The sequence below is a fragment of the Raphanus sativus genome, chromosome 2 (genome assembly GCF_000801105.2).
Source record: "Raphanus sativus cultivar WK10039 chromosome 2, ASM80110v3, whole genome shotgun sequence".
Lineage (NCBI taxonomy): Eukaryota > Viridiplantae > Streptophyta > Magnoliopsida > Brassicales > Brassicaceae > Raphanus > Raphanus sativus.
The window spans coordinates 20,243,338-20,271,182 of record NC_079512.1 but is presented as its reverse complement, the minus strand read 5'-3'; the positions used below and the strand labels follow the sequence as shown (position 1 = coordinate 20,271,182).

General features: G+C 29.5%; 3 protein-coding genes across 4 annotated transcripts; 2 read left to right on the top strand and 1 right to left on the bottom strand.

The window, feature by feature from the left end:
* LOC108823919 (60S ribosomal protein L10a-3) lies at positions 1 to 27,682 on the top strand. Of its 2 annotated transcripts, none has more exons than XM_057002536.1 (6): positions 1 to 10; positions 26,317 to 26,352; positions 26,601 to 26,823; positions 26,897 to 27,062; positions 27,158 to 27,363; positions 27,453 to 27,682. In XM_057002536.1, the coding sequence occupies exons 2-6, from the start codon at positions 26,348 to 26,350 to the stop codon at positions 27,504 to 27,506; spliced, it is 654 nt and encodes a 217-aa protein (XP_056858516.1). In that variant the 5' UTR covers positions 1 to 10; positions 26,317 to 26,347; the 3' UTR covers positions 27,507 to 27,682. The 2 variants fall into 2 exon arrangements, with proteins under 2 accessions (XP_056858516.1, XP_018452733.2); XM_018597231.2 differs by lacking the exon at positions 1 to 10 and adding an exon at positions 26,170 to 26,241 and having other exon boundaries at positions 26,320 to 26,352.
* On the bottom strand, positions 1,416 to 4,592 carry LOC108828320 (fatty acyl-CoA reductase 1). Its single transcript, XM_018601975.2, has 10 exons — positions 4,433 to 4,592; positions 3,828 to 3,931; positions 3,489 to 3,694; positions 3,258 to 3,358; positions 2,976 to 3,168; positions 2,726 to 2,887; positions 2,535 to 2,616; positions 2,094 to 2,363; positions 1,880 to 2,007; positions 1,416 to 1,714 (listed from the first exon to the last, which is right to left on the bottom strand). The coding sequence occupies exons 1-10, from the start codon at positions 4,506 to 4,508 to the stop codon at positions 1,558 to 1,560; spliced, it is 1,479 nt and encodes a 492-aa protein (XP_018457477.1). The 5' UTR covers positions 4,509 to 4,592; the 3' UTR covers positions 1,416 to 1,557.
* On the top strand, positions 22,984 to 25,264 carry LOC108841171 (uncharacterized). The gene is made up of 5 exons (XM_018613952.2): positions 22,984 to 23,057; positions 23,308 to 23,574; positions 24,006 to 24,217; positions 24,293 to 24,560; positions 24,868 to 25,264. Exons 2-5 carry the CDS (start codon positions 23,323 to 23,325, stop codon positions 25,156 to 25,158), a joined length of 1,023 nt encoding a protein of 340 aa, XP_018469454.2. The 5' UTR covers positions 22,984 to 23,057; positions 23,308 to 23,322; the 3' UTR covers positions 25,159 to 25,264.
* Positions 27,683 to 27,845: the final 163 nt, after the last annotated feature.

Sequence of the window (27,845 nt, the reverse complement as noted above, 5' to 3'; positions counted from 1 at the left end):
TGATCTTCAATACATGTTGTATATTTTTTTGTAGTCTTTCTTCATCAATCTTATCATCTTAAGCACCTTGCACCCTTGGTCTTATCACAATGGAGGTGCCTAACCAACTTTGTCATGGAATCTATGATTAGCGCTAATCCTAGAAGGACAAGATAAAGCCCACTATTTTTTCTCAAAGTGAGCAGCATTCAATAGAAGGATACAATTTGTATAAATATTTTATCTGCATTAGTGTTTCAAACAAATAAAATAAAATAGTTTATCATTATAAACCGGAATATAATACCTTTGGAAACATAAATCCACTTGCGTTTCGAACTAAATTCAACTGACACTATGATTTGCTCTCTATGACATCTAGCTGGCTCGTATATGTGGAAGTGGTGGTTCTAGCTATTTTAATCGTAAATATGTAGACTTTTAATCGTTCTCATTTTGGTGAAATAAATAACATAATAAATGTGTGACAAAAAAAAAAATAACATAATAAATTGGTAGCCAGTTGACAAGAAGTCGGTAGCACAGTGAGTCTATTTTGTCATTATTTTCTCTGCAGGCAAAGACTCAGTACTATTGACATTTATATGCAAGAATTTAAGGTTTTGGTTCTTTTAAAACTGAATATAGATTTTATGCTCGGATTTTGTTTACTGATTAGGGGACTGGAGCTGTTATGTGACAAAAGATGGCCATGAAAAGAAGACATCTAACACGACTGAATATCATATTCATAATTTGAGTCAAAGTCTCATTCATTCGTAGACTAGATGATTAACAGTTGCACGCCAATGAAAATTGCAAATTTGTAGGTATCATTAATAGTTCATGAACACAAGGAAATATATAATTAACGCTAATCCTAGAAGGACAAGATAAAGCCCACTATTTTTTTCTCAAAGTGAGCAGCATTCAATAGAAGGATACAATTTGTATAAATAGTTTATCTGCATTAGTGTTTCAAACAAATAAAATAAAATAGTTTATCATTATAAACCGGAATATAATACCTTTGGAAACATATAGCCACTTGCGTTTCGAACTAAATTCAACTGACACTATGATTTGCTCTCTATGACATCTAGCTGGCTCATATATGTGGAAGTTATAGTGACACTAGCCCTGTTCTTTTGTCAACCGCGATGCGGCAGAGACAGCGTCGAGAAAAGTAACGCTAACAAAAAAACAAAATAGTTGCGGAAGAAACAGAAATAGCCGCCAGCAACGAATGCGGTGCTATCCAAGGCATCTCTAATGGACGCCAGTATTTTCAGCGTCATCATCTGAGTGATATATCTATCGCGCGTCTTAATCTAGCGATACTTGATAATTCTGTCATTTCCGTTTTACTTTTCTCAACGTTGTTTTTTCTCGACACTGCCGCTGCCGCAGCGCGGTTGACAAAAGAACAGGGCTACTATCATAATCTTTTATGATGCGTTGATATAATATAATGATATTACACACGGGAATTCCAATTCATTTCAGTACTTCACAGTAGGATTTTACTAGTATTCAAGCGCATAATTACTTATATATAATATGTATATACTATAATATTTATTGTTTAAGAACATGGGTGATGAGGCCAGGAATGTGAATGTTTGCCATATAATCGTCCCAGTTAATGGACTTGGGGTCGAACTCGAACGATCCATCTAACTCTTTGATGCTCTGTCTTCTCCTTCGCAGCCTTTCGGTATTTAAATCATCAAATCTGCACAAACCAAGAATATATAATGTCTGGACTTAATTAATTAAGCTGTAGTAATGGTGACATAAACATATGATAAGAACTCATGTGTAGCATAATGATTAATGTATGTTTGTTATCTATCATTAGTCTTAAGTTTTCCCTAAGTTAAGGAGTATTAATACGTACATGCCCTTGAAGAGTAAGTAAGGCTGATAAAGCTCAACTAATCTCAGAGCTAGCTTGATTTTGCGGCTGTCGTCATTGTATTTATCTCCTTGACTCCATGGGTAAATTATATTAATCAATCGAAGTATCTGAAATTGACATGAACAAAACAATAAAAAAATGAGAAACAAGTTTCATGGAAATATCATAGTGGATAAAAATGTTTGTAAAGTACCAGTAGAGGAAGCTTGTAACGAAGAGTGATGTAAAGGCTGAATTGACCCATAGTGGATAAAAGTGTTCCTTTAGATACTATGATTGGTGAGCCATTGCGAGCAACAAGAGGTTTCTTTGTAAAATAACGAGCCGTGGTCTCGTGGAGTTGTCCAAACGTGACCGGATTCTGAAAAGAAGAACCGACATGATATATGGTCTGGACCCCAGTTTCTCCCGAGTGAGCTGTGGCGGTTGCAATCATCGCGTTAACCACCATGTCTGCTGGTATCTGTAAGATGATATTGAATTTTCAATTCCATAAATATATGATAAGAGGTTTATATGTACTAACTTAAAGAAGTAATGTGTTATTTAACATGATATAAACAGATTTAGGTGTTGACTTACGATTAGACTTGTGATTTAAAAAAATTAATGGTAGGAGTTGGATCGGACTTACAAGGTCAAAGACTGTGTTTGGATCCGCAAGAAAACATTTAAGCCTTCCTTTGCCATATGCAACAATTACACTATCAATAGTTCTGCACATACAGAAAAATAAATTAAATCAAACATGAATCTTGAGTTTAACATAATTTATATAACTTGTGATATACTATCACTATAAAAAAAATTATTACTGCTACTCACCTCAATCCTTCAATCCAACCAGGAAATGGTTCGGCGAGAGTACTAGTAATCATTGTTGGTCGTACGATAACAAGTGGCAAATTTTCTCTATAGTTTCCCATTAGCATCTCTCCCATTGCTTTGGTAAATACATATGTATTTGGCCATCCATGAAGCTTTGCCCTATATAAATATTATTTGATTCACGAATTATCGGATGATCAAAGTAATGTTTAAGAACATATATAGGCTATGATTATGTGTGGCAAACCTTGTCATTCCAAGATCTTTCATCGACTGTGAGATCTCTTGTTCAGAACAATCTTGATGCTGGAGCTCTTTCAGTTTCTGTTTCATCAGCTCGAATTCAACATTGATGTCGAGTTTGTTATTTCCGCTGAGAGTCTCCCCCATTGTGAATGGTTTCTCAAGGAACAATCCCGAGTTTTCGCCGCAAACATATGCTACAAGAAAAGCAAATGTAGGTAAGCCACGGTTGGTAGCTGTTACATGTATGATGGGTGGGTTTTGTATGAGAAACATTATTACTCACCGGTTGAGACATGGAGAAGTAATTGCCCTTTAATACACTTTTTGGCGAAGTTGAGAACATTGAGAGCTCCAAATGTATTGATGCCAAGACCGATATCATATCTATGGTTTTGATTGAGAACATAAAAACCAACATAATGTTAAAAATTTCTGTATTTTCGTCAAAATCACAAGATATGAAAGGTATATATATATATATATATATATATATATATCTCTTTTTGGGTAATACCTTTCATCGAAATTCGTGGTGGCTGCGATGTTGATAATGATATCAATCTCGCTCCGCATACGTTGTAAGAGATCGGAGTCTTTGACTCCCAGATTATGGATGGATATATCACCGGGAACCGGCACTATTTTTTCACTCACCAAGTCATTCAGATTTTCTTCACCAAGATCGTTCCTCAACACCTTAAAAAGGTCTATCTCCACAACCTGTTTGTATCATTGGTCAAATAAATAAAATATATTTTTATTATCATTTGGTTAATTAATGGACTACCTCAAGATTTATCATTTATGTAAAAAGTGTTTAGGTTTATGGGATTAAATTTAATTTATGTTATACCTCGCTACGTAAGCGTTGCATGGCGGCTTTAGTGTCGGCAGCTCTCAACAGAAGGTACATCTTCTTCACATTTGGTTGCAACCTCAGAATTTTCTCTAACAGAACTAGGGAACAAAAACACACACGATGTTTTAGCTAACTCTGATACGTAGTAAACTACAAATGTATACTTCAAATACAAGTCAATTACAGCTCACATACATTCATGCATTCCAAAGGTTCTAAATATATGTGAACTAAAAACCCACTCTTTTAAACGCCACTTTTGTATATATTTTATATGCTTACACTAAATATTACTTTATAATATAATTAATACCGCTTATGAAGCATACATTTTTCACCGTTGCAACAAATTTTATAATATAGTAAGTACTAAGATCTAAAAAATTAAACATACATGGGCCACAATATTGTATGACAAGAACTGAAATTGAAAATTAATAATACTCGGAATAAGGTCAAAATCGTTAGAACCTATAATAACTGCAAGATAATATGAAGCATATAAGCGATTACGAAATTTTCATTACATTATTAAATATCAAAATCGTATAGTAGTAGAAACCAGACTGGGAGTGAACCAACATGTAGAAAGAACGTACCTTTGGCAAGAAAACCAGGAGCGCCGGTGATGAGAATCGTCTTGTCCCCAAGAAATTGAACACAGTTTGATTCCATATTGAAATAAGATATACTCAACCAACTTAATACAAAACACAAAACTTGTTTGTATTGGGTGACTTAAAGCCTTTGGAGTCAAGGTTGCTATATATATAGACTTGTAAAGATATAAATCCTTATTGTTGCCCAATGTATTTACAACTTCATCTACCACCCTATCCATTAATTACAGAAAATATTGGAAGAAATTATTAAATTAATGTTTTTCAGAATAATAAATATGACCTCTCCCCATTTAAGAAACGCAACTACATGCCGGCCCATCATCTCACTATCACAGTCCTCCCGTTGATATCATTTATTACTTTTGGTATTGGGCTTGTTTACAATGACAAACAGCTACTAATAAAATACTAAATTCAGTTTCATTAAATAAAACATGTTTAGAATAATAAAAAAGCATCTCATATGTAACATGTTGGTAATACAACGTTATATCGGACGTTAAGGGGTTAGGTCAACCACATGTCCCAAAAACTTTTTCAAAAACAGAATTATGCAGGTCATATACTAATATTATATGACTAACTCAAATAGGGAACTTGGGAGTAAAAAAATACCATAAACGTGTAGTTCAATTACTCAAATTACTCCAGTGATTAATCTTGTAGAACGTGTGGACACCTAACATATGCAATTAAGAGTTGGAAGCTGGAAGCTGCCGTTAATTTTATTTATCAATTGCCGTCAATTTATAAGGGTTTGCAATATCTGTACAATCCTGATTGGTAGCTAACATATATAATGTCAATAAAGTTTGGTAGAAACTAAAACGGTATGTTTTCCACGAACGTACATCTATTTTTGGAGTTAAGCTGTGATTGATTGCCAACTTGCCATATCTTTAGATTTTATTGCACAGTAGTCTAGACTATGCGTGCATGTTGCTCCAAACAGTTGGGGATTTTATCGCTCCAATCGGATTAGCTAAGCTTTCTGTGATTTGTTTCATTATTCTAATAAAAGATTATTTTCTATAAGAAGTTTGGCAATATGAACGGAATAACTATTTGCGTGTCTTTGACATTTTCCAAAGATAGGGTCTGACATTTTGAGTTGTGAGCCGTTCTTTTTTCACATTAGCTAGAAAGTAAACAAAATAACATATTTATTTTTATATTAATCTTATCATTTCACTTTCACCTATGCATGAGATGGATCATGTATATCTTTTATGCATTTGATCTTTTTTTTCTTTTCTTTTATGCGTTTGATTATACACCTACGTATAGCTAAGTTACAATATGGTTGGGGTTGGACGGTCTTGAACTTTTGACAATGGCTTGAGGACATCCTGAATTGTTCTAGATCAGATGCGTAAATTGTTAAAATCAGTGTAAATTTTAGTGATTTTAATCAACTCATCAGTAGGATTTTCATTTGAGGTTATGTGCAAATAAATAATGTATTAAGGAAATCAACTCATCAGTAGGATTTTCATGTAAATTCGATAGACGTTATACATTTCTGATGTTATGCAAAACATAGTTGCTTGCAATGTGCAGTGAAGGAGTAATATCACAGCAAGAACAGTACATGTAACGAGTGACACCTAAAATTTACTAAGAAGAGAAGCAAGGTGCGTAATTTCTCAAACATCTACGGGCATCAGTTTATATTTTGCTTTCGCAAAAAGATCAAAACAAATGAAATCAAGAATCCTTGGTAGACAAAAAGAGCATCCTCTGTTTGCATGGTATAGAAACAGGACCACAAACAAATTAAATAAGTATAATATAGATCATGAAGCTGTTAGAATGGCAGCCAATAGCCATGGTATATGGTAACGGAAGATTGTAATTTGTAAGAGTATCTCACCTCGAAATTGGAGATGATTCTAACACTTTTTTGCTTAAATAGTTAAATTGGGTGCATGATTCTAACACTTGCAAGTATATAAAAGATATATACCTCTCCATTCACAGGCAATGGTATCTTTTGGTTGGAAACCAAAGTCTGCTGACCAAGCTAACCGAGGTATATGTCCCCAGAGTAAGTGTTAAAGGCTAGCCCCTGACTCTCTATAGCTCATTTGCAAACTACGACCATTTTTATTAATAAATGGGCTTAGTATTATTTCTGTTACATAATTTCTAACACTTTGAAAGTAAGAGAGCCATACACAAAGAACCATCTTTCCCTATCTGATGGTCTTCATTAAGTTTGGATCCACGAAACAACGGACTTTTAAGAATCCATTAAGCCGGTGGCATTAACTGACAGGTAAGAGGAGATAAACCTAAATGTTACCTCAAGAATGTACAATAATGCATCTGCTTACATGGATCTTAAGAGTTCTATAAGGTTGACTCCATATTTGCATATCACAATCACAACTATAGAGAAAATTTGTAGAAGCCAAGAAGAACGAAGGATACCGCGTAAAAACACCGGACGACAGCTATTTAGGTAAAATAGTATATATGAACTCTTATCATTTTTGAATTTGGATAGCAACACATCATCAATATCAGCTCAAACTAGTAGCTACACATCTTTGTCATATCATATAAAGATTACAACCATACCCTAATAAAAATAAGAAATAGATATATATGGAACATGTGCAGTGGACTTATACAGACACTTTTTTTTGTTAATTATACAGAGGTATCCTGGCCCACATAAGTGGTCCAGATTAGTCACGTGTTGCCACGTGTCGGTTCTTTGTTGCCATGTGTCGGTCCTCTTTTCCTGGCGATACCGAAATGTTAATTCTTCAGTGGCCGGGATTCGAACCCAGGTGGCGGAACTCACAACTGTGAGTCATTTACCACCAGAGCTAAAAGCCCCGATTTAGTACTGAAAGAGATAATAACTGTATACAACATGTACAATGTCTAGTTCAGCGCATTTTCCCCTTTTTATAAAGTTTAGATATGGGTGTCATGTGGATTTAACTTTAGGAAACACCCTTCAAACTTCTGAACCCATACTCGACATCCCCACCTTAACGCAGACACATTTTATAACTTCAATATGATTGAGCTACCGCTGACTTATTAGAATCTGACCATACAAAAACCATTATTGTAGCTTATTAGATACTATAAAATAAAACCCATAAGATGCTTCTCTTCCTGGTCAAAACCATAAGTTAGGATTGCAAGCGGAGACGAGGGAAGGCGCACAAACAGTTAGAATTAAGGCGGACAAAATATCCGTAAAATTTGATTCGATCCGTTATTTGTTTCTATTGAATCCGAAAAAATCTAGATATCCGTAACTTTATGAATCAGAGCAAATACTAAAATTCAATATCCGTCAAATAAGGAGCAAATCACGAATACTCATCTTTATAAAAATGAATATTCGATCTAATCTGTAATGTACATATGTATATATATGTATATATAAAATTATATATAATTTAATATCTCTATATATATTTTTAGTTATTTTATGTACTAAATTAATTATTTGTTCATTAAATTCTTAAAAGTATCTAGATTTAAAATAATATGTAATGAAATATTATTATTTTATATTAAAAATTTTCCATTTCTTTAATATATTTGAAAAATGATTTTTATTATTTTCTACCAGATCAACAGATCGAATTGGATATCCGGTAAAATATACTGAATTTTCTGAATATCTGTAACACCGAATATCCAAAAAACCACAGATCAAATCGAATAAAAAATTGGATATTTGGTCCGTGCCCATCCCTAGTTATAATGATATTAAACAACCATTCGTTTGTTGACATGTTTACATAACTACACTTAGTGTCCAAACACGAACTTACACAGCCTTGAGAACCATTAGTATTTATTGTTGGAGAGAAGATCACACATTAAAAATATGTATGAGACTTAAAGCGCGGGTTTATTTTCCTTTATTTTTTTTTTAAATTGACAAATATTTAGTAAATGTCATATTTTTATATATTTGTTTTTTTATAAAAGACTTAAGTTTTTTTTATTTTTCTTTATCGTGTTTCATTTTAAAAGAGTATAGGCCAGAACACAATATTCGGACCCGAAGAACCAACCCAAAACCGACCCGAAAATCAGTGTCCCGATCCCGATCCCGATCAGACCCGGGGTAAATATCCGAATGAGTTCTAAATTGCTATATCCAAAGAACCGGTCCCGAATCCGACCTGAACCGAGAACCAAATGAGTACCCGAAGATATCCGAAATATATCTAAAAATATATATTATAATTATATTTATAATTATTTTAATTTTTAAATTAATTTTATAAGTTAACTATAGTAGTTATTTTCGGTAATTTTGAGTATTTTGGATAAAATATGATAGTTTGGATAAAAGTTTACCCAAAAAACTGTATAAAATATATATTTTTGGTTACTATTAAATAATTTGGATACAAAAATTTGAACCGAATCAGATACTTTGGTTACTTTAAGTACAAATAACCGAACCCGTTAGATACTTTGGTTATTTGGTTATTTTGCAGGTTCTTATGCATGAGAACCGAACCCACCCGGACCCAGAAAGACCCGACTCGAACCCAACCCGAAATTTTATAATACCCGAATGAGGTTTAATTTCAAAACCCGAATGGGGTTTAATTTCAAAACCCGAAAAATTCGATATCCGAAAGAACCAATCCGTACCAGAATGGGTATCCGAACGTCCAGGTCTAATGAGTATTTATGTTTAGAAAATTAAACTTTGTTTTTTAATGAATTAAGTTGGTATAACTCTGATATATTAATTTTATTATGTGGTTAATTTTTTAATAAAAAATATATACTTTTAATAAAGATTTATAATTTTCAATGAAAAAATTCAAAATTTTTATGAATGCTTAAATTATATTAAAAATAAAAAACATAATAATTAAGTTATTAATTTTTGTTCACTACACAAAATATTAAGAATGGTTGAAAATAAATTATTTGAATTAAGGAAAAAAATAAGAATTGGATCTGATTTCTTAATCAGCCCAAATGGCCCAAGAGAGATGATGTGGGCAGTGGGCTGGATCAAAAAAAAATGACCCAATAAAAATGTGTTATTAATATTACTTGATTGCCCTTAATGAAATAAACAATGTGAGTTAAAGAAAGGGCATGTTTAGTAAAAAATCCAAATGTGCTTGTACTTTAATAGTATAGATATAAAATACTTAGGCCACTTCACTTACTGCCAATTAGTTTTAAGTTAGAAACCATGAAACTTATCATGGTATCAGAGCGGACCTACACCATGACCCATAAATCCAACCCGGAGAGTGGTCCGATTAACCTAAGAGGAGTATAATGTATTCTGCGAGATTAATGGTTATAAACACTATTATCTCGAGGGAAGGTGTTGGAGAAAATATCTCATATTGGAAATATGTATGAGACTTAAGTAATATATAAAAGATTTAGGCCACTCCACTTACCGCCAATTAGTTATAAATTGGAAGCCCAAAAAATTTATCATTTATTTTATCTTTTATCTCGTTTCCGATCTATTTTGAACTTATCATGAGATTTTTAATATTCGAGGTAGTGATCTAGACCCAAGAATTTCATCTTGTGGTCGGCATTCATCTATTTTACCTCTGAAGTCTGAAGCAAGGCCAAATGGTAACAATCTAGCCAAATTTCTTTCAAACTCTAAAAGCTCATTTTTCTTGATCTTCCGAAAATATATGATTTTAGCTATTTTTCATGGATTATATGGTAAATTTTGGAAAAATCGTAATGATAAATTTTTAGAAATAAAACTAAAAACCTACATTGAAAACCCACATAAGTTTAGGTGCAGTTGCAAATAAGGTGAAATATCAGCAAACTAATATCAAAACTATTAATTTAGAGTCTACTTTTTATTTACTGTTGACAAGTATCGTAGGATCAATTAATTAATTACTTAATATGACATATTTAATCTCCTATATGTTCATAGATAAAAAATTTTAAAAATTGTAACATGTAATTTGTAATAATTAAAAAAATCTTGCTGAGTTGTCACTTAACTAAAATGTCAATTAATCTTACGTGGCAACTTAAAAATCAATTGAAAAAAATGTGGGTCCAAAATCTAATTGATAGATAACATTATATTAACCAAAAATATGAAAAGTGTGTTTTTTCTTAAATAAAAGATAAGGAATTACCTATTATGATTAACATATATATGACAATTAATCATTATGAATAACAAATATATGATAATTAATGATTATGAATAATAAATATATGAAAATTTAAGATTTGATAACATTTTTTGCATCCTTCCTCATTTTTGTTTAATGTATATTATTAAATAGATTAAACAATCATATTAACCATATAATACAAGAAATTTAAATTTTTTCTTATATGCTATATTTTATCTTTTTAACGAATTTAAATTACAAAACAATGTTAAAAATCCCTTTCAAAATTTCGTGATCGGTGAATTTTTTTTTGTTATAACAAGATATAAATTGTCATAATTTTTTTAATCTATATTTTATTTAATAGATATTCATATTAAATATAATATATATAATATCGTTTAAACTAAACAATGTACAATTTAAAATACATAAATATGTTAATTTTGAATTTTTCATTGAAAGAGTATTGAGACCTTAATATTTTAATTTTGAAATTTTCATCGAAAAAAAGACCACATCAAAAGTTTTGAGATTAATGGTTTAAATTTGTTTTACATCAAATATACAAATGTTAATAAAACCATATGAGTATAAACTCTCAATAATAAATCTTTATATTATAATATACTATATATATTTATGTTAATATCTTTTAAATATAACTATATACCATATAAAATAAATAAAATGATTATTTTGATTTATTTACCATAAATTTATTGTAAATAAACAAGTCGTATTTTTTTATTTATGTGATTACTCTAGTCTTCTATATATTAAATGAGAAACAATTGATTACTCTATCAAGTGTAAGATTTTATTAATGTTGTTCGAAATTCTTACAAGAGATCGATAAACTAAGATTTATTAGAAGTTATTGAAATAACCTAACAAAAACATGAATTACGCAAAAAAATTCTTTCTTAACCATAAGCCCCTTTCTATTCATCACAACACCGACCTAGAATATTTGGAAGTGTCGATTGAAAATTTGGAAAACCTTTAGCCTATTGTTTTTTTTAAATATGCCTATAACAGTTTTTAATGATTAACTTAATAGCTCAAGTACATAGTAAAATATGTTTTGGTTTAAAAATTACTGCATACCCAAAAACAATATGAATCTTCATCATTTTCGTTTAAAATTTTGTCACAATTAAAAATATAGGGTTAGACAAAAAATCCGAATCCAAAAAACCGAACCAAAACCAATCCAAAGAATAGTACTGAACTTTAACCAAAATTGGTTAGATATCCGAATGAGTTAAAAAATTTGGTATCTAAAGAACCAGAACCGAATGCGATCCAAACCAAAATATTTTGGGTATCCTAATATATCCAAACCAGATTATATGCTTAAATATATTAATTATTTTTTAAATTTAATATCTAAAATAATATACAAATATATAAGAAGTTTTAAAGTTATCTAAAATACTTGGAAGTATATACAAATAGTTATAAAGACATGTTTAAAATAACTAAACAATACTTAGAATACCTAAAATACTTAAAATATATATTGGTTTATTATCCAAATAGTTAAGCTAAACAATTTTATGTTAATTTTAAGTATTTGGCATACATTATTCAAATTTATATGTCATATGTCATTTTTATTATTAGATTTTGAAAAATTTAAAGTATATATACACTTTAATTTTTGAAAAAAAAAATGGTATTCAAATATTCATCCCTAATGAAATGTAAAAAAGGTTATTGATAACAAAATGAATATTGCTTATAATATTTAAGTAGAATTTTTTTTTTTAAAATTCACGCAGGCGCAGTTTATCATCTATTTATTTATATTAATTCATAATAATAAATAAATATATTAATAATAATAATCAATTTTAACAATAAATTTAAATTTTTATTTTTCGTTATAATAAAATTGTTGAGAAAAATCTAACAAAATCCTACTAAACATTTTAATTTTTTTTATAGAATAATGAATTAGTTATTTTATAATTAGTAATATAATAAAATTATAATTAATGTTGATTAAAAATTTATTAAAAAACAAAGAAAATAAAAGATTATATATTTTATAGGCTATATTATATAAATAGAGGTGTTCTATGAACTAAATATGAAAATATATTAAATTAGTAAATTAACCTATTTTAAAATGTTTTCATTTAAATAAATTTATCATTCATCTTTAAAAAGGATTAAATTTGTAAACCATTTAATATTTTATGAATAAAATTAAATTATTTATGTTAAATTTTTATTTACAACTATGTATGATATTTTTGTTTATATTGAAACTCAAAGCAATATATTACCTAAAATGATTATATAAAAAGTATAATAATACATAACTAACTTTTAGTTTATTTAAAAATATTTTACTAGAAAATTTTGAAATTTTAATAATTAATTAAAAATATTAATGACAAATTAATTTTAATATTAAATTTATATTCTTTAATTATAATAAAATCTTTTGAAATAATACTAAGCAAATTTTACCAAAAATTAAAATATATTTTTATAAAATAATGAACTAATTTAGTAACAAACAAATTCAAAAATCATATAATCTTCTAAAGTATACAATTTGAAAAAAAAAATATTAAAATTCAAATAATATATCATAGATTATAAAATGTAATTTTTGAAAAGGTAACACAAAAAAAACAAATTAGGTTGTAAGAATCAAAAGTAATATTATATTTTTAAATCTTAATTTAATAATTAAAAGTCAAAAAACTTAATACTATAACGTCCAAAAATATCCTATAAACTTTACTAAAATAATATGAAAATACTACTATGTATAAACTTTACTAAATTAATAAAATATATATTATTTAAGCATAACAATGTATATTTACTTATAAAAGTTTGCAAAATACAATAAAAAAGATAGATGTTCAAGTATATTTGCTTAAACACAATATGAAAATAAATGATCATAAACAAATATCCAATTATAGTATAATTAAATAATTTTAAAATGTATTGTATGCAAACTATAGAAATAAAAAAGCTATATTAAAGGAAATTTTGTTATTTGATTATTTCAGCCTGTGAATTTATTGTGCTGAACACGAAAATATATTAATAAATAATAAAAATTAATAAGAAAGTAAAATGTATAAAATAAATCATTGTATATTAATCATGACGAATAAGAAGTCTAACCAATAAGATTATAGAGTCATACAATATTTAATAAATGTAAATCATATATTTAAAATGTTTATGATGATATTAAATTTATAAAATTTGTAAAATAAAAAATATAATTCACACGTATGTACGGTCAAACTCTAATTATCTTTTATGTTCAGTTTTTCTTGATGAGAGAAAGAAAGAAAGTTAGAAAGAGTTGAGTTAATAGGCCGTTCTGATGTAGCCCAAAGATAAAACTCATATATTTTTGACAATACTTTTTTTTGGCAACAATTTTTTTTGTCAATACAATACATCGTTTCAAATGATAGGAACCACAACAAACAACGTCGTTGAGAAGAAAAGTAACGAACTAAACCCTCCTTCCCTCCAAGTTTCCACCCAGACTATCTGGCTCTGCTTGTTTTTCTCCCCGCGAAGTGAGTCTCTCTCTCTGTGTTCTTTGCCGCTCCTATTCAAGGTACGATGCTCGCTGTTTTGTGTCTCTTTGCCCATATCTCTCTTCTGTCTTTTCTCCTTTGTTTGTATTGTATGATAACAATCTTCTTTAACCTTATACACAAATTATGTACAGACCCTTTATAGATTATTAGTGTAGGGTTTGGTTTTGGAACCCTCTCATAATCTTATTCTCTTAGAAAAATGAGAAAAAAAAACTTCTAGATGAGTATAAAGTTTCCTACATTTAGCTTGTGTGTTTCTTGCAGACCAACCGCGTCTTCTGAAAGTCTCTGACTTTGCGGCTAATCGGGTTTCTTGGGATTGTTTGGAGCAACTTCAGAGATAATGGACAACGGGAAGGACCAACAGATTGATGTTAGATCGGCGGTTGAAGTTGTCTCTAGGTCCTTAGCTAATGGACAACATGCAATGTAGCAATCCATGCTTATTATATGAAACGGGAATAGCTGGTTTTAGTTGTCTCTAGGTCCTTAGCTAAATTTACTTTCATGTTTGTTTGTGAATACAGATATTTAACCTGCAAGTTGTGAAATCTGAATCCGCCACTGTTAAGGTGAGTTGTCTTCGCTAATTCTCTCTATGTCATCACTTTTTTAGAACCAAGATACTCTGCTATTGAAAACTCAGGTCGCTTCCTGCATTTTTATAAGAGATTGCTTCCCCAAATCTTCCTGAAAACTGTGAATTAGTTTGCTTGCCGGATTATGAAAACTGGACTGATGTAAAGCTGGAATTGATTATATATTGAACCATGACATTAGTCAGTATATGCCATTGCATAAGTCAGTATATAACGCCTTTACAAAGCTTTCATTGTATGGTTATTGGAAGTTTTTGGAGATTTGTTATTACCACTGGTGGATTATATAGCTCGTAGCAAGAGTTCACTGATTCACATTTGGTGACAATCTAGATGAGAGTGAGAAGAGCAAGTGGAGGTAATTTGGACCCATGCTAACTAAGGTGGTAACATAATTATTGAATTTCTGTTAGCTATTATTACCCTTGTCGTGTTTTTGGTGTGCAGGAAAAATCAAAGCAACGCAATACCTGGTTTCCATAATGAAGATGTTCTTCTCCTTTTCTTGCAGCTCCTAAGTTTAAAACAACAATAGACTTTGATTCTTGATGATGTTTTAGCAAATTCCTTTATTTCACCAACAACAACAGATGATATCAAAGATGATCATCAGCTCACATGTAAGTTCCTCATTGACCCTGGCCACAGCCTTGAATTGGATTTAAACATGTTCAGACGTTGGATTTGTATCCATCCACAGACGGATTGAATTCCAGTCATTATGGATCACGAAGAAACAAACATTCGAAAAGGAATGTTGATTTGTTGAATTTTGAAGACAAAGCATTGTGAATAAAGACAGCTAGGATTCCATGTGTTGTTATGTTTGATCTAGAGATGAGGAGTTTGAGAGGTCATGGGAGCAAAACGACATGGATACTTCTTCAGCCGATGCTGCTTATTGTTGTAAACTTCAGGAAATTGCAGGCCATCTTCATCACTTCTTTATTTACTCTGTCTTGTGTTCTTGTTCAAGAATAGAGAAAACGTTTTTGGACTTTTGAAAGCTTAGAGTGAAGTGGTGGAGAAACTGATTTTTCACGTGCTTACTCTCTGTTTTTAGTCACTTAAACACTCTGTTTTGTACTTGTGTTTCATCTTAACACAAGCTTACTCTCACTCTCTCATGACTCTCTCACTCACGTTTGGTTGTTGGTCTTGTAGAGAGAAGAGAGTTTATCTTGTATGTCTACATTGTTCTTTCTCCAACTTTTTTTCTTATTTAATTGGATGCATTCGTACAACACCACATATACATATTTATAGTAGCTTTCTCTAACACATATTGAGACTTTTAGCCTAACTATTCTCACTTGTCTATACCTAGACTAAGACCATCTCCAACTCCACTTCATTTTTCACTTTTTGCTTCATTTTGAAAAAAGTTTTGCTCTAACCCTACTTCATTTTTTGCTTCAAAATGAAGTCATGAACAATGTTGCTTCAAATTTGAAGATCTACTGTACATATCTTCATTTTTTTTTAAGATGAACTTTTTCATTGTAAATTGGTCCTTAACTTTTATTTATTCTTATCTTTGCCAAAATAAACAATATGCTTTAATATAATCCAATTAACTTCTAATTTCAGTTGTTATTTTCATTATATCAATTAAAAATATTAAATATACTTAAAATTTATACTAATAAATAAAATAAACTTACTTAATTAAGATAAAAAATCAAATACATAATTAATAACACAAACTAAACATATAAAACTTATTAATACAACATAAACTAGAACTTAATAATCTGGTAAATCATTTGTTTATTAACACTAAACATATAAAATATAATGTTTTTATTTATTTATTTATGTTTGGTGTAATAATTTTATTATAAGATATGTTGAACATGTTGAATTATGTTGAACAAACTAGTTGAGCAAAATTAGTAAATATGAAAAACTAGAAGGTGTTATTAATAATTAATGATAAAGTGAAGAAATAATATATTTGAAATATTTCTTTTACCAGAAACAAATGAAGCAAATCATTGGAGTGAATGTTACTTCATTTGTTTCTTCATTTTAAAAAAAATGCATATTTGAAGATAAAAATGAAGCCGACTATTGGAGATGCTAAGTTTACAAGAAAAGTCTGACCACTCCAAACAACTTCTTTGACTTCTCTTTTGATTTTGTTGGCTCTCGTCTCTTTCACATTTTTTTGGTTCTTCTTTTCTTTTTGTTTCTTTTTCTTGTTTAATCAAACTATACAATTCCAATTCAACTACTTACGGATTCACAGAGAGAATTAAATTACCTTAAACCTAGAAAGCTGTCTTAAATAACTTGATTCTGTGTGGTAACAGTCCACGAATCAACGAGCAAACAAAACCGTGATAGCTAATTGTATGCTTAACTCCGCCATAACCGGAGACTGTGCAAGTTAATAGTTTCCTTGCAACCCAAGGGAAAAGCCTAATATTAGAAAACCCGATGACACCAAAATCTAACAGCTATCTGAATCTACTCTGGTTCGAACTATCTTGGTTCCCTTCTCCTCGTACTTCACTTCCACCAAGAACCTTTATACTTGTCTGACAAGAAAACTGATTCAGAGATCAGCCAGTTGCGTTAAGTGTATTGTTGGACAAGTATAAACAAGCTTGTCTTTTTTTTACCAGTTTCAGATCATACACGGCGTACTCGTTGTACTCGAGAGGACTGTCCTTATGATCCGACGACAAAACAAGTGTTCTCGAGCATGTAGGGGGATACACACCACATGTCGAAATGTATCTCTTTCTGTGGACATGTGGCTTTTTTGTCTCCAGTTACATTAATTTCTCTGCATGCTATCATCTTAGATACAACACATGCTTACATTTCTGTGTGTGAGGGCATCTCCATCCTCAGTTTATATATTACTCCATCTATTCTATTAAAAGTGAAGTACAAATGGGAATTAACCCTCACTTCATTTCATTATTTACAATTGACTGCCACTGCTTTAAATTAAAAATCTTTTGAGTATTTTTAAGCCCATCACGTTTTTTTGTTCTAATTTTTAATGGGCTAAACATTTTTAATATAACTTACTTTTAACTGGACCTAATTGTATTTTATCTAACCATTTTTAACCAGTTCACATGTCTAATTCTAACCATCTCTAACCATAAATTGGACTTATAATCATATTTCACATGAGCACAAATCTAAACTATTATAACAACCGTTTTCTACCGAAAGAGATACTAAAACGATGGTCAGAGATTTACCAAAAATCTAAATAACTATATATATATATATATCAATATTTTTGGTTTCTTACATAATATACTTCGATGCAAAACCATTTTTTTTTCCGATGCAAAACCAGTTGGTTTGTCAAATTCAGTTTGGAGTAAAAACCATTCGGTTTTCTTATTTATTTAATAATTGCAATATTGCTCGAGAATAAATCTAATCTTTCAAACATAAGATCAATATTTATGAAAATCTTCCTTGCACCTGTCAATTCAGAAAAAATGGATATTAACCAATATATCGGATACTAATCACTTCAAATTTGTTTAGACAGACAAGTACTGATATATAATGGAATCATCTAAACCATTTATTTAGACAGACAAGTATATACATGTACTATTTCAACATATTTATTATATAAATCAGTTAGTAACTAGCGATTCAATAAAATTAGAATTTATGTTTATTTTAGTACAGATGTTAATCCAAATGTTTTATATGATAAAAATTGAGATAAACTGATTAATCATTTTATTTTTAAATGTTAATTGTAATTTTTTTCTTTTTAAAAATACAATCTCATAGTCATATATTTCTTATGATTTTAAAAATACAATCTCATAGTTATATATCTCTTATTGAAAATAAACTCCTATTGATAATAAACTTATCCAATATAATTTTTAAACTCACATTTTAAATTTTTTAATGATAGATTATTGTATATTATTTCCATATAAATATAAGTTTAGTTATTTATAAATAGGGGATATGTTTATATGATACTAATGTCGGTCAAAAAAGGTTTTAAATTTTTATTTTTATTATATTAGATCTGTAATACATTTAAAATTATTAATATATATCATTTATACAAAACAAAATTTTATTGATAAAAACGTAAAATATACACCCACAGACGTCCGCGTCAAGCTCTAATTCTATATTATTAAAATTGAAGTACTAATTATATTTGTTTGGAAACATGGATAACAGTTTAAAAACAAGTTTGTTTGGAAATATGGATATCAATTAAAAAAACAGGTTTGTTTGGAAACATGATTAGCATTATAAAAATATATTGTTGTTTGGAAACATAGATAGCAATATACTAATAAAAATAATGGGTTTATGTTATTAACAAAAATTAGAAGACTTTATATTATGAAAAACTATCTATTTGAGTCAACTTTAAAATATACGAAAATGGACTACTCTAATTACTTAAAAACATTTTTTGTCTAATATAATCATAAAATAAAATTTAAACTTTATATACATATTTCAAATCAAAATAATAATTTAAAGTTGATTTGTATCAGAAATTGATTTAAAATATGCATACATTCAAAATTTTATTTTTACTAAAATATTTTACAATAACCATAATTAAAAAATGTTTTCAATATATATCAAAAAAATAATAAAAACCCCAATTTAATGTACCGACTTAAGTTATGGTTTTTATATTTCACATTAAATTTTAAAAATATAATATATGTAAGTATTTATATGATAGTATATATAAAATACTATTAATTATATGACTATTTATGATATATAATAGTGACTTCATAAATAATAGTGACTAGAGGTGGGCGTTAGGGTATCCATTCGGATTTGGTTCGGATCTATTTGGGTTTCGGGTTTCCGGGATCAAAGATTTGAGCCCATTCAGATATTTCTAAATTTCAGTTTGAATTCTATTCGAAACTTTGTGGGTTCGGTTTGGGTTCATATAATCTATTTAAATTAATTTTAAAATTTTAAAATTCATTATATATACTTTAAATTTCTCAAAATCTATAAATAAATAATATATTACATATAAATTTGAATAACATATGTCTGAATACCTAAACTTAACATATAAATTGGTTTGATTTAAATATTTGGATCGAGAATCAATACTTATTTGGTATTTTTGGTGTTATGAGTATACTAACTATTTTAGATATTTATTTTTGAATATTTTTATATATATTAAGCATTTAAACCAACTTAAAAGTATCATATATATTCTGGATATTTTTATATACATTAAATCTAATATATATAGTATATAAATCTTTTTTTCGGATACATTTTGGTATCTGAAATACTTCACTTCGGATCGGATCCGGTTTCGATTCTCTAAAACATCAAAATTTTGAACAATTATATATTTAATCATTTTGGTTCGAGTTTGGTACTACTCTTTCGGATCGGAATCAGTTTAGTTCTTCAGATTTAAATTTTTATTCAGCCTTAATAATATAAAAATAAATAGCAACATAATTTTGAAAATACACCCGCACGGGCGTGCGGGTCAAGATCTAGTTTATTTTATAAACAGAGTGGAAAACAGAGTAGTGAACAAAAAAAGAGAGTAATGTTTTTATTTTTCCCACTTTATTTACTCTATAAATAGTGTAAAATATGGAATGTTAAAAAATAATTTAAAAAAAAATATAGAGTGTGAATGGAGATGTTGTTAGTCAAGATATTATCGAAAAACTGGTTATATATAATTCAATATTTCTATTCTATTAAATTATGAACATAACCTATTGATATATATACATTTAGTCCAAATATTTTAATACAATTATTAAAAAAAATTACTAATCATTTAAAAAAATAGTTTACACAAATATGATTACAAATAAAAACAAAAATATGATTAAAATACAAATATGAAAACTAAATTTCTAAAAAATAAAAAATAAAAAATACATCCTCCCTTTAAAAGGTGGATCAGAATCTAGTATTTGTTAAATAACCAAAAAAACAAAATTAATTATAGAGAGATGGTAGAAAGAGATAGGACAAAAAAAGGAAAGAGAATATGCTTTTGGTTACTTAGTCAATTTTTGATTTTTCTATATTATTAGGTGCAATTTCCTAAAACCTCAAAACATCTTATATTTAAAAATAACTTAAATTTTCTATAACATTATATAATTTGAAACGTGTGGAGTATTTTGTTTCATATTTACTAAAGCATGAGTTTCTTTCTTCAAAAATACTAAATTGTGTAGCTAAAAAGTGGCGACGTTTAAGTAGTTGAGAATATCTTACTGATTTTATCTTTTCGGAAAAAGTGTTACAATATCTTATTGTTATCCCACTATATATTAATTGAGAAATCACTTAATTGATTTTTGTTTATGTGTTGATCTTAGATGAACTCTTAAAAATTGTTATAATTTGATTGGTCCAAGATTTTTAATTTTTATTTATTTTAAATAGATCTAAAAAGAAAATGTAAGTCCACAACCAATTAATATTACTTGCCAAATAAACTACATAACATTACAAATAATTATTGTTTATGGTAGCTAACTACTGAAACTATATAAAGAATAATAATGTGATCAATTTTTTTATATATTTATAAACTAGATAAAATAATAATAAAAAATTTATTAAAATTTAAATAATGCTTTTATATTCATATATAAAGCCTTATATTTGTATATAAAGTATTATAATAACTATTAATGTCTATTATAGTTCATACATGTTTTATAAATCATTTTTATAAATTATTTATCCTGGCTTATATTTTTTTAAAAATTATTATAAGAGGTTGTAAGTCATTTACACAAGCTTATATATTAATTTATAAAATCAATTTTGAAATTTCAATATATTAAATGAGAACTCACTTAGTTTATTTTTCTTTGGTGTCTATGAGTTTAAGAAAAATTATTATAATTATATTTGTTAATGAATTTTCTATTTTATTTATTTTATGAGTAAGAAAATCAGTTCTAGAATCAATTTGTATCAATATCCAAATGATATGAATATATTGCTTAAAATAATTTATGGTAATTAAATATGTGATTTATATAAAAAATATATATAACACTCATAAAATCATTTTTAGTTATCAATTATTTATAAACTATATAATATTTTTTTGCTAAAATACTTAAAAATTATATAATATATTGCAGAAGTAATTTATAGAATTGATATAGTAGTTTTATATTCTATGTAATTGGGTATGAATATGTAGAGAATGTGTAACAATTATATTGTTTTAACTTTTAATCTTATTAAAGACATAAATATTTAGCTATAAATTATTTTAAAATAAAAAAATTTCAAAACTATATATCTTCAAAACTTAAGCAATTTTATTAGAAACTGGATTATAAATATTATATATAACTAATTTTACAAATTTTAATACAAAATATCAACATATATTTATAATAGTCATATTCTTTTTTCAAAAACATTATTTAACAGAAAACATATATTCAATTTTTGATGATAAAAATATATTATAATTTGACAAATTATAATATAAATTTTTTTACAAAACATTTAAAATAGCAAAATTGCGGGCATCCACATAGTTAAAATTTATTTTGCTAAGTTCTCTATTTATAGTTACTTGATCTGAAATATAAATGTGCTATAATCTGATTATTAACACCATATATTTATGATTATCACAATCTATAAAATGATTATATTGCATTATTTTATATTTGCTCTGGTTATTATTTAAGTAAAGAGAAAACTTACATTCATTATTACGCTCAAATCTATGAAATCAATTTTATTTCTTTATTGTTCTTTTATTTTATTTTTTCGTCTTAGACCATTTTCACTCGTCTCTTATTTTTATCTCTATATTTTTTTCTTAAACTAGAAAAACTAAATTTTAGAGGTAGATTTATTTCAATGTATACTTTTATAATGGAGTTCATCTTTTTATAAAAAAAAACAAAAAATTGTTATTTTCAACTCTAAATATAGAGGTAGAAAATATAATTCCTCTATATTTTCTTTTAAAATAAAAAACTCTTTTGACATATATTGGAACAAATACACTTCTATAATATAAGTCTCTATTTTAGAAAAAAATATAGAAATGTTAATTGAAAATATCTTTTATCATTTCTCAGATTTTCATTTTTTCTCATTTACTCCAAAAGTAACTCAATCACACAATAAAGTCATAATTTCAGAAAAAAAAAAAATAAGAGTGGACTCTGAATATTTTCATCAATGGGTATCCCAACTATAAATATATGAGATGTTTAGTTTCACCTAAAACCAATTCTAAACTCTAGAAGCATCTTTCCTCAAGGTTTCTCTCTCTTTCTCCTCATATTTCTAGTTATTATTTTCAGTTCTAATCAAGTTAAACATTTAATACCTAAGGAAAACATTGAACACCTAATTTTTGATGTTATTATGATTCGATCAGAACTTTTTTTTCTTAACATTTTCTTTATTCATCTTTTCTTCCTATCCTTCTCGAGAGAGGGGGTGCAGTTTATGATTTAGAATCTTAAAATTTATGCAATTATGTTAACTCAAGATTCCTTTTATTTCAGGTGTATATAGCAGTAATGATACTTTTAATGAACATTGCGATCCTTGTCTGCCTTGTTTGCTACTTTTACCGATCATTGAAGCCTCCACCACCGCGAATCTGCGGGGTTCCTCACGGTCCTCCGGTTACTTCTCCGAGAATCAAGCTCAGTGATGGAAGATATCTTGCTTATAGAGAATCTGGCGTTGATAGAGCCAGTGCTAACTACAAGATCATCGTCGCTCATGGGTTCAACGACTCCAAAGACATGGAATTTCCCATCTCTAAGGTACTCCCTGATACTGTATATAACTCATGCACTGCTCTCTGCACTTTCTATGATTGATTCTCTTGCATGTCACACATACCATTTTCACAATTTAATAACTATAATCTAGCAGCATTTAGTTTTATCTTTACATGTCATGAGACATGAACACTTGTTATGATACTTTTTCAACTGATTCCACTTTTTGGTATTTAAAGCTAGATCCATTTATTTTAAAACTATAAAGTGTTTTTCTAATTGGGACTTCTAAGACAAAAGTAAAAGAAAATTAAATGTATATATGCCTTTAGTCTACAAAGATATCTATGAGAAACTGAAAAAATAAATTATTCTCCTACAAAGTGACTTTTCACGTGTGTTACATTTGAACTCAAACGCAATCGTTACCTTGCATTTAAAATTATATGTTTTCTTTGTGTTTTCTTTGGCAGGATCTTATTAAAGAGCAAGGGATATACTTTCTGTTTTTCGATAGAGCAGGATATGGAGAAAGTGATCCACACCCTTCACGCACAGTCAAAAGCGAAGCATACGATATTCAAGAACTCGCAGATAAACTCAAGATCGGACCAAAGTTCTACGTTCTCGGGGTATCACTCGGTGCTTACTCGGTTTATAGCTGCCTCAAATACATTCCCCACCGGTAAAAACTGGAATTTACTGTTTTTTTTTTCTTTTCTATCTCATATATATTTCATTTCATTTTGGTAATTTATAGACTAGCTGGAGCAGTTTTAGTGGTTCCGTTTGTGAGCTATTGGTGGACTAAAGTGCCCCAAGACATACTGAGTAAAGCGCTCAAGCTAATGCCAGAAAAAGACCAGTGGACCTATAGAGTTGCTCATTATTTTCCTTGGCTCTTGTATTGGTGGTTGACCCAAAAGTTGTTTACCTCTTCGAGTGTGATATCTGAGAGAAGTGTGTTATGCAGCGACAGAGATTTGGTCATCCTAAAAAAGAAATTGGAGAATCATAGTCCTCGCATGGTAAAAAGTTAAAACCTCTTTTGCATTTTTATGAAAATGAGAGAGCTAATTGAAAATGGGTTGTCTGTGCAAAGTTTCAATATAATTAAAACAAAAAGAGTAAGCAAGCCATATTGTATATTTGATAACTGACACAATGGACTTTCCTGCATGGAAAGTTAAAGGGGATAAAAACAAAAGATGCCTAAAGTCAACGGAAGAAGCTGGAAATTAAGTTTGGATCCATTGCCTTCATTTGCAGTGTCTTTTATTTAAAGTTCTTACAGTTTCACCCTATATTTTATTTGATGATCTATTATAACCCCAGGGAAAAGTCAGGCAACAAGGAGACCATGAATGTCTTCACCGGGACATGATAGCTGGATTTGCGACATGGGAGTTCGACCCGACTGAACTAGAAAATCCATTCGCGGAGGGTGTAGGATCAGTCCACATGTGGCAAGGGACCGAAGACAAGATTATTCCGCGGGAAGTTAACCAATATATATCAAAGAAGGTTCCATGGATAAAGTACCACGAACTCTCAGGCTATGGGCATCTTCTACACGCCGAGGAGCAGAAATGTGAAGACATTATAAAGGCGCTTCTTGTCGAGTGATGATCATCTATCTATACAAAGATGTCTTAACGTTGTTGTTCACTAGTTTTGAAGGTCTCATTTAAACCAAACAAAATCTTGTTGAAATATAATTTACTAAATCCATCTAGTAAGCCAAATTAACTCATTCAAAATATAATTTTATAACCAAAATGGTATGAATTTTAACACCCACAGTAAATAAACATGTTAAAAAATAAAACGAACTGAACCCAAGACTCCAATTGGTGATACAAAATATGATATGAATTCTTCAAGGTTTATTTATTCTATTCATGAAGAACTTAATTTCAATATTCAGACATATTTCTCTCTCCCTTCACTCTTCCAGATTAATTCTTTTAAAATAGATACATACTGATATTTTTACCAAATTTTTTTAAAAGAAAACAATTAGAACAATCTGTTTTTGTTATTTTTTTTTTTTTGAGCAACTGTCTGTTTTTGTTATTATAAAGAGGAGAGAAGCATTGATAGACGATGACATTGAAAGATTAGCATTCCATGATTTAGAAGAAATAAATGAGCAAGCAGATATAAGAAACTGGTTGAGGGTCTACAGGATACAGATACAGCAGGGCTTGATTAGGTTCCGATGGATGATCTCTCTTTTATGTTTGGATAAAGGAGGACAAATCTTTGACAGAGGAATTGGTCACAAGTAAGTTGTATATTTGTAGTTTGTATCTTCAAGGAAGCCTAACATATATCGAACTATAATGTATTTCAATTTCAAAAGTAATTCTTTGATATATATAGCTCCCTTCTGAATCACATTTGCCTGAAAAAAAAGCTTAGCGTAATTATAACTCGACGTTTGAAGCTTTGCATAGTTCAAAGTTTGAGACAAGAAGAAACTGATAGAATTTGTTTTGTATAATGGGCTTGGCTTGGGAGGGAATAATAGCCAGCAACTACCACTTGCTGAACACTTACTTTTGGGCCTGAAATATCCTATTGGGCTTTTAATTGGTTTAGGCAAAATGGGCTTAGGGTTACGTTCCCCTTCTTTCTTGCTCATATCATATAAGTTACACAAACCTTACTCTTGCCGTTTTTTTCTCTGTTCCCGATCTTCCACAGGTAATCTTCTTCTTCTTCATCAAAACGTTTCTCGAAAACCCTTCTTGTAATCCAACACTCACGTAATTTTTGTTTCAGGGGGAATAGTATCTGAGAAACTGCCAAAATGAGGTTTGTCTAATGATCCATCTGTCTCTGGAATCAAATGATTTGTGTTGTTACTAGTAAACCCTAATAAAGTTGTGATCAAATCAGTATAATTGTAGATTGCGTAGGTGAAAAGTATTGGCCTTTTTGAGTGAAAGTCATCACTTTGGTTGATGAAGAAACAGAGTTGTTAGGGTTTATTGATTTGTATGTAAAGTCTCTGTCTTTATGGGTAATATTATTGAAAGTTCGAATTTTTAATTGGTGGGCAGTAAGCTCCAGAGTGAAGCCGTGAGAGAGGCGATATCCTCCATCATCACTCATTGCAAGGAGACAAAGCCACGCAAGTTCACTGAGACCATCGAACTCCAGATTGGTCTTAAGAACTATGACCCACAAAAGGACAAGCGGTTTAGCGGATCCGTTAAGTTGCCTCACATTCCGAGGCCCAAGATGAAGATTTGCATGCTCGGTGACGCTCAGCACGTTGAAGAGGTAACTTAACTCTCTTTAAAGACCTTGATCAAGTATTAAAGACATGAGAGTTAACTTTGGGTTACTTACTTAGGCTGAGAAGATTGGGTTAGACTCTATGGATGTTGAAGCTCTTAAGAAGTTGAACAAGAACAAGAAACTTGTTAAGAAGCTCGCCAAGAAGTTCCATGCTTTCCTTGCTTCTGAATCTGTCATTAAGCAGATTCCTCGTCTTCTTGGTCCTGGTCTCAACAAGGCAGGCATGTGCTCTCCTATCATCCATTAGTGGTTTTATCATTCGGTGTCCTGTTGTGTTTACTATATGATTTGACGCTTTTGAACAACGATCATACAGGAAAGTTCCCAACTCTTGTTAGCCACCAAGAGTCTTTGGAAGCCAAGGTGAATGAGACAAAGGCAACAGTTAAGTTCCAGCTGAAGAAGGTTCTGTGCATGGGTGTCGCTGTTGGGAATCTCGGCATGGAAGAGAAGCAGATCTTTCAGAACGTTCAGATGAGCGTCAACTTCCTTGTTTCGCTCTTGAAGAAGAACTGGCAAAACGTCAGTAAAATCCTTTTTCCTTGATCTTTCTCTCTCGTTTATGTATCAGACTCCTCTAACCCGAGCTGTTACTTGATATTTATTCGCAGGTGAGGTGCTTGTACTTGAAGAGCACAATGGGTCCACCAAACCGTGTTTTCTAAGATGTTCTTATTCTCTGAAGGTGTCGTCAGCAGACGGATAGAAAAGTTGATTTTCTTTTCAGTCATGAGCCTTCTTCTTCTTGGATTAGTTCCTGAATCTTTACTTTGTAGGATCAAGATTTTGTTGAAAGACAGTTTTGTTTCTGTTATTATTAGTGGGATTTTCTCTATTTTAATTATTTCGTGACGACACATCATTTAAAGGTTAGTCTTGGGTGAATGTGACAAATTAAACGGTCTTCTTGTCATGACATTCTTCAATATCAACCAAACATGATTATTACCTCGATTCATTGACTAGGTTGCGACCATATTAAATTTTATTTTACTTTGGTATAT

Excerpts from the sequence above, each read along its gene's own strand:
- LOC108828320 (XM_018601975.2), bottom strand. The coding sequence starts at position 4,508 with ATGGAATCAAACTGTGTTCAATTTCTTGGGGACAAGACGATTCTCATC. Across the intron at positions 3,695-3,827 it reads TGCAACGCTTACGTAGCGAG|GTTGTGGAGATAGACCTTTT; the intron begins GTATAACATAAA and ends TGATACAAACAG. Across the intron at positions 2,888-2,975 it reads AAAGATCTTGGAATGACAAG|GGCAAAGCTTCATGGATGGC; the intron begins GTTTGCCACACA and ends ATATTTATATAG.
- LOC108841171 (XM_018613952.2), top strand. The coding sequence starts at position 23,323 with ATGATACTTTTAATGAACATTGCGATCCTTGTCTGCCTTGTTTGCTAC. Across the intron at positions 23,575-24,005 it reads TGGAATTTCCCATCTCTAAG|GATCTTATTAAAGAGCAAGG; the intron begins GTACTCCCTGAT and ends TTTCTTTGGCAG. Across the intron at positions 24,561-24,867 it reads AGAATCATAGTCCTCGCATG|GGAAAAGTCAGGCAACAAGG; the intron begins GTAAAAAGTTAA and ends TTATAACCCCAG.
- LOC108823919 (XM_057002536.1), top strand. Across the intron at positions 26,824-26,896 it reads ACGCTCAGCACGTTGAAGAG|GCTGAGAAGATTGGGTTAGA; the intron begins GTAACTTAACTC and ends TTACTTACTTAG. Across the intron at positions 27,063-27,157 it reads TCCTGGTCTCAACAAGGCAG|GAAAGTTCCCAACTCTTGTT; the intron begins GCATGTGCTCTC and ends ACGATCATACAG.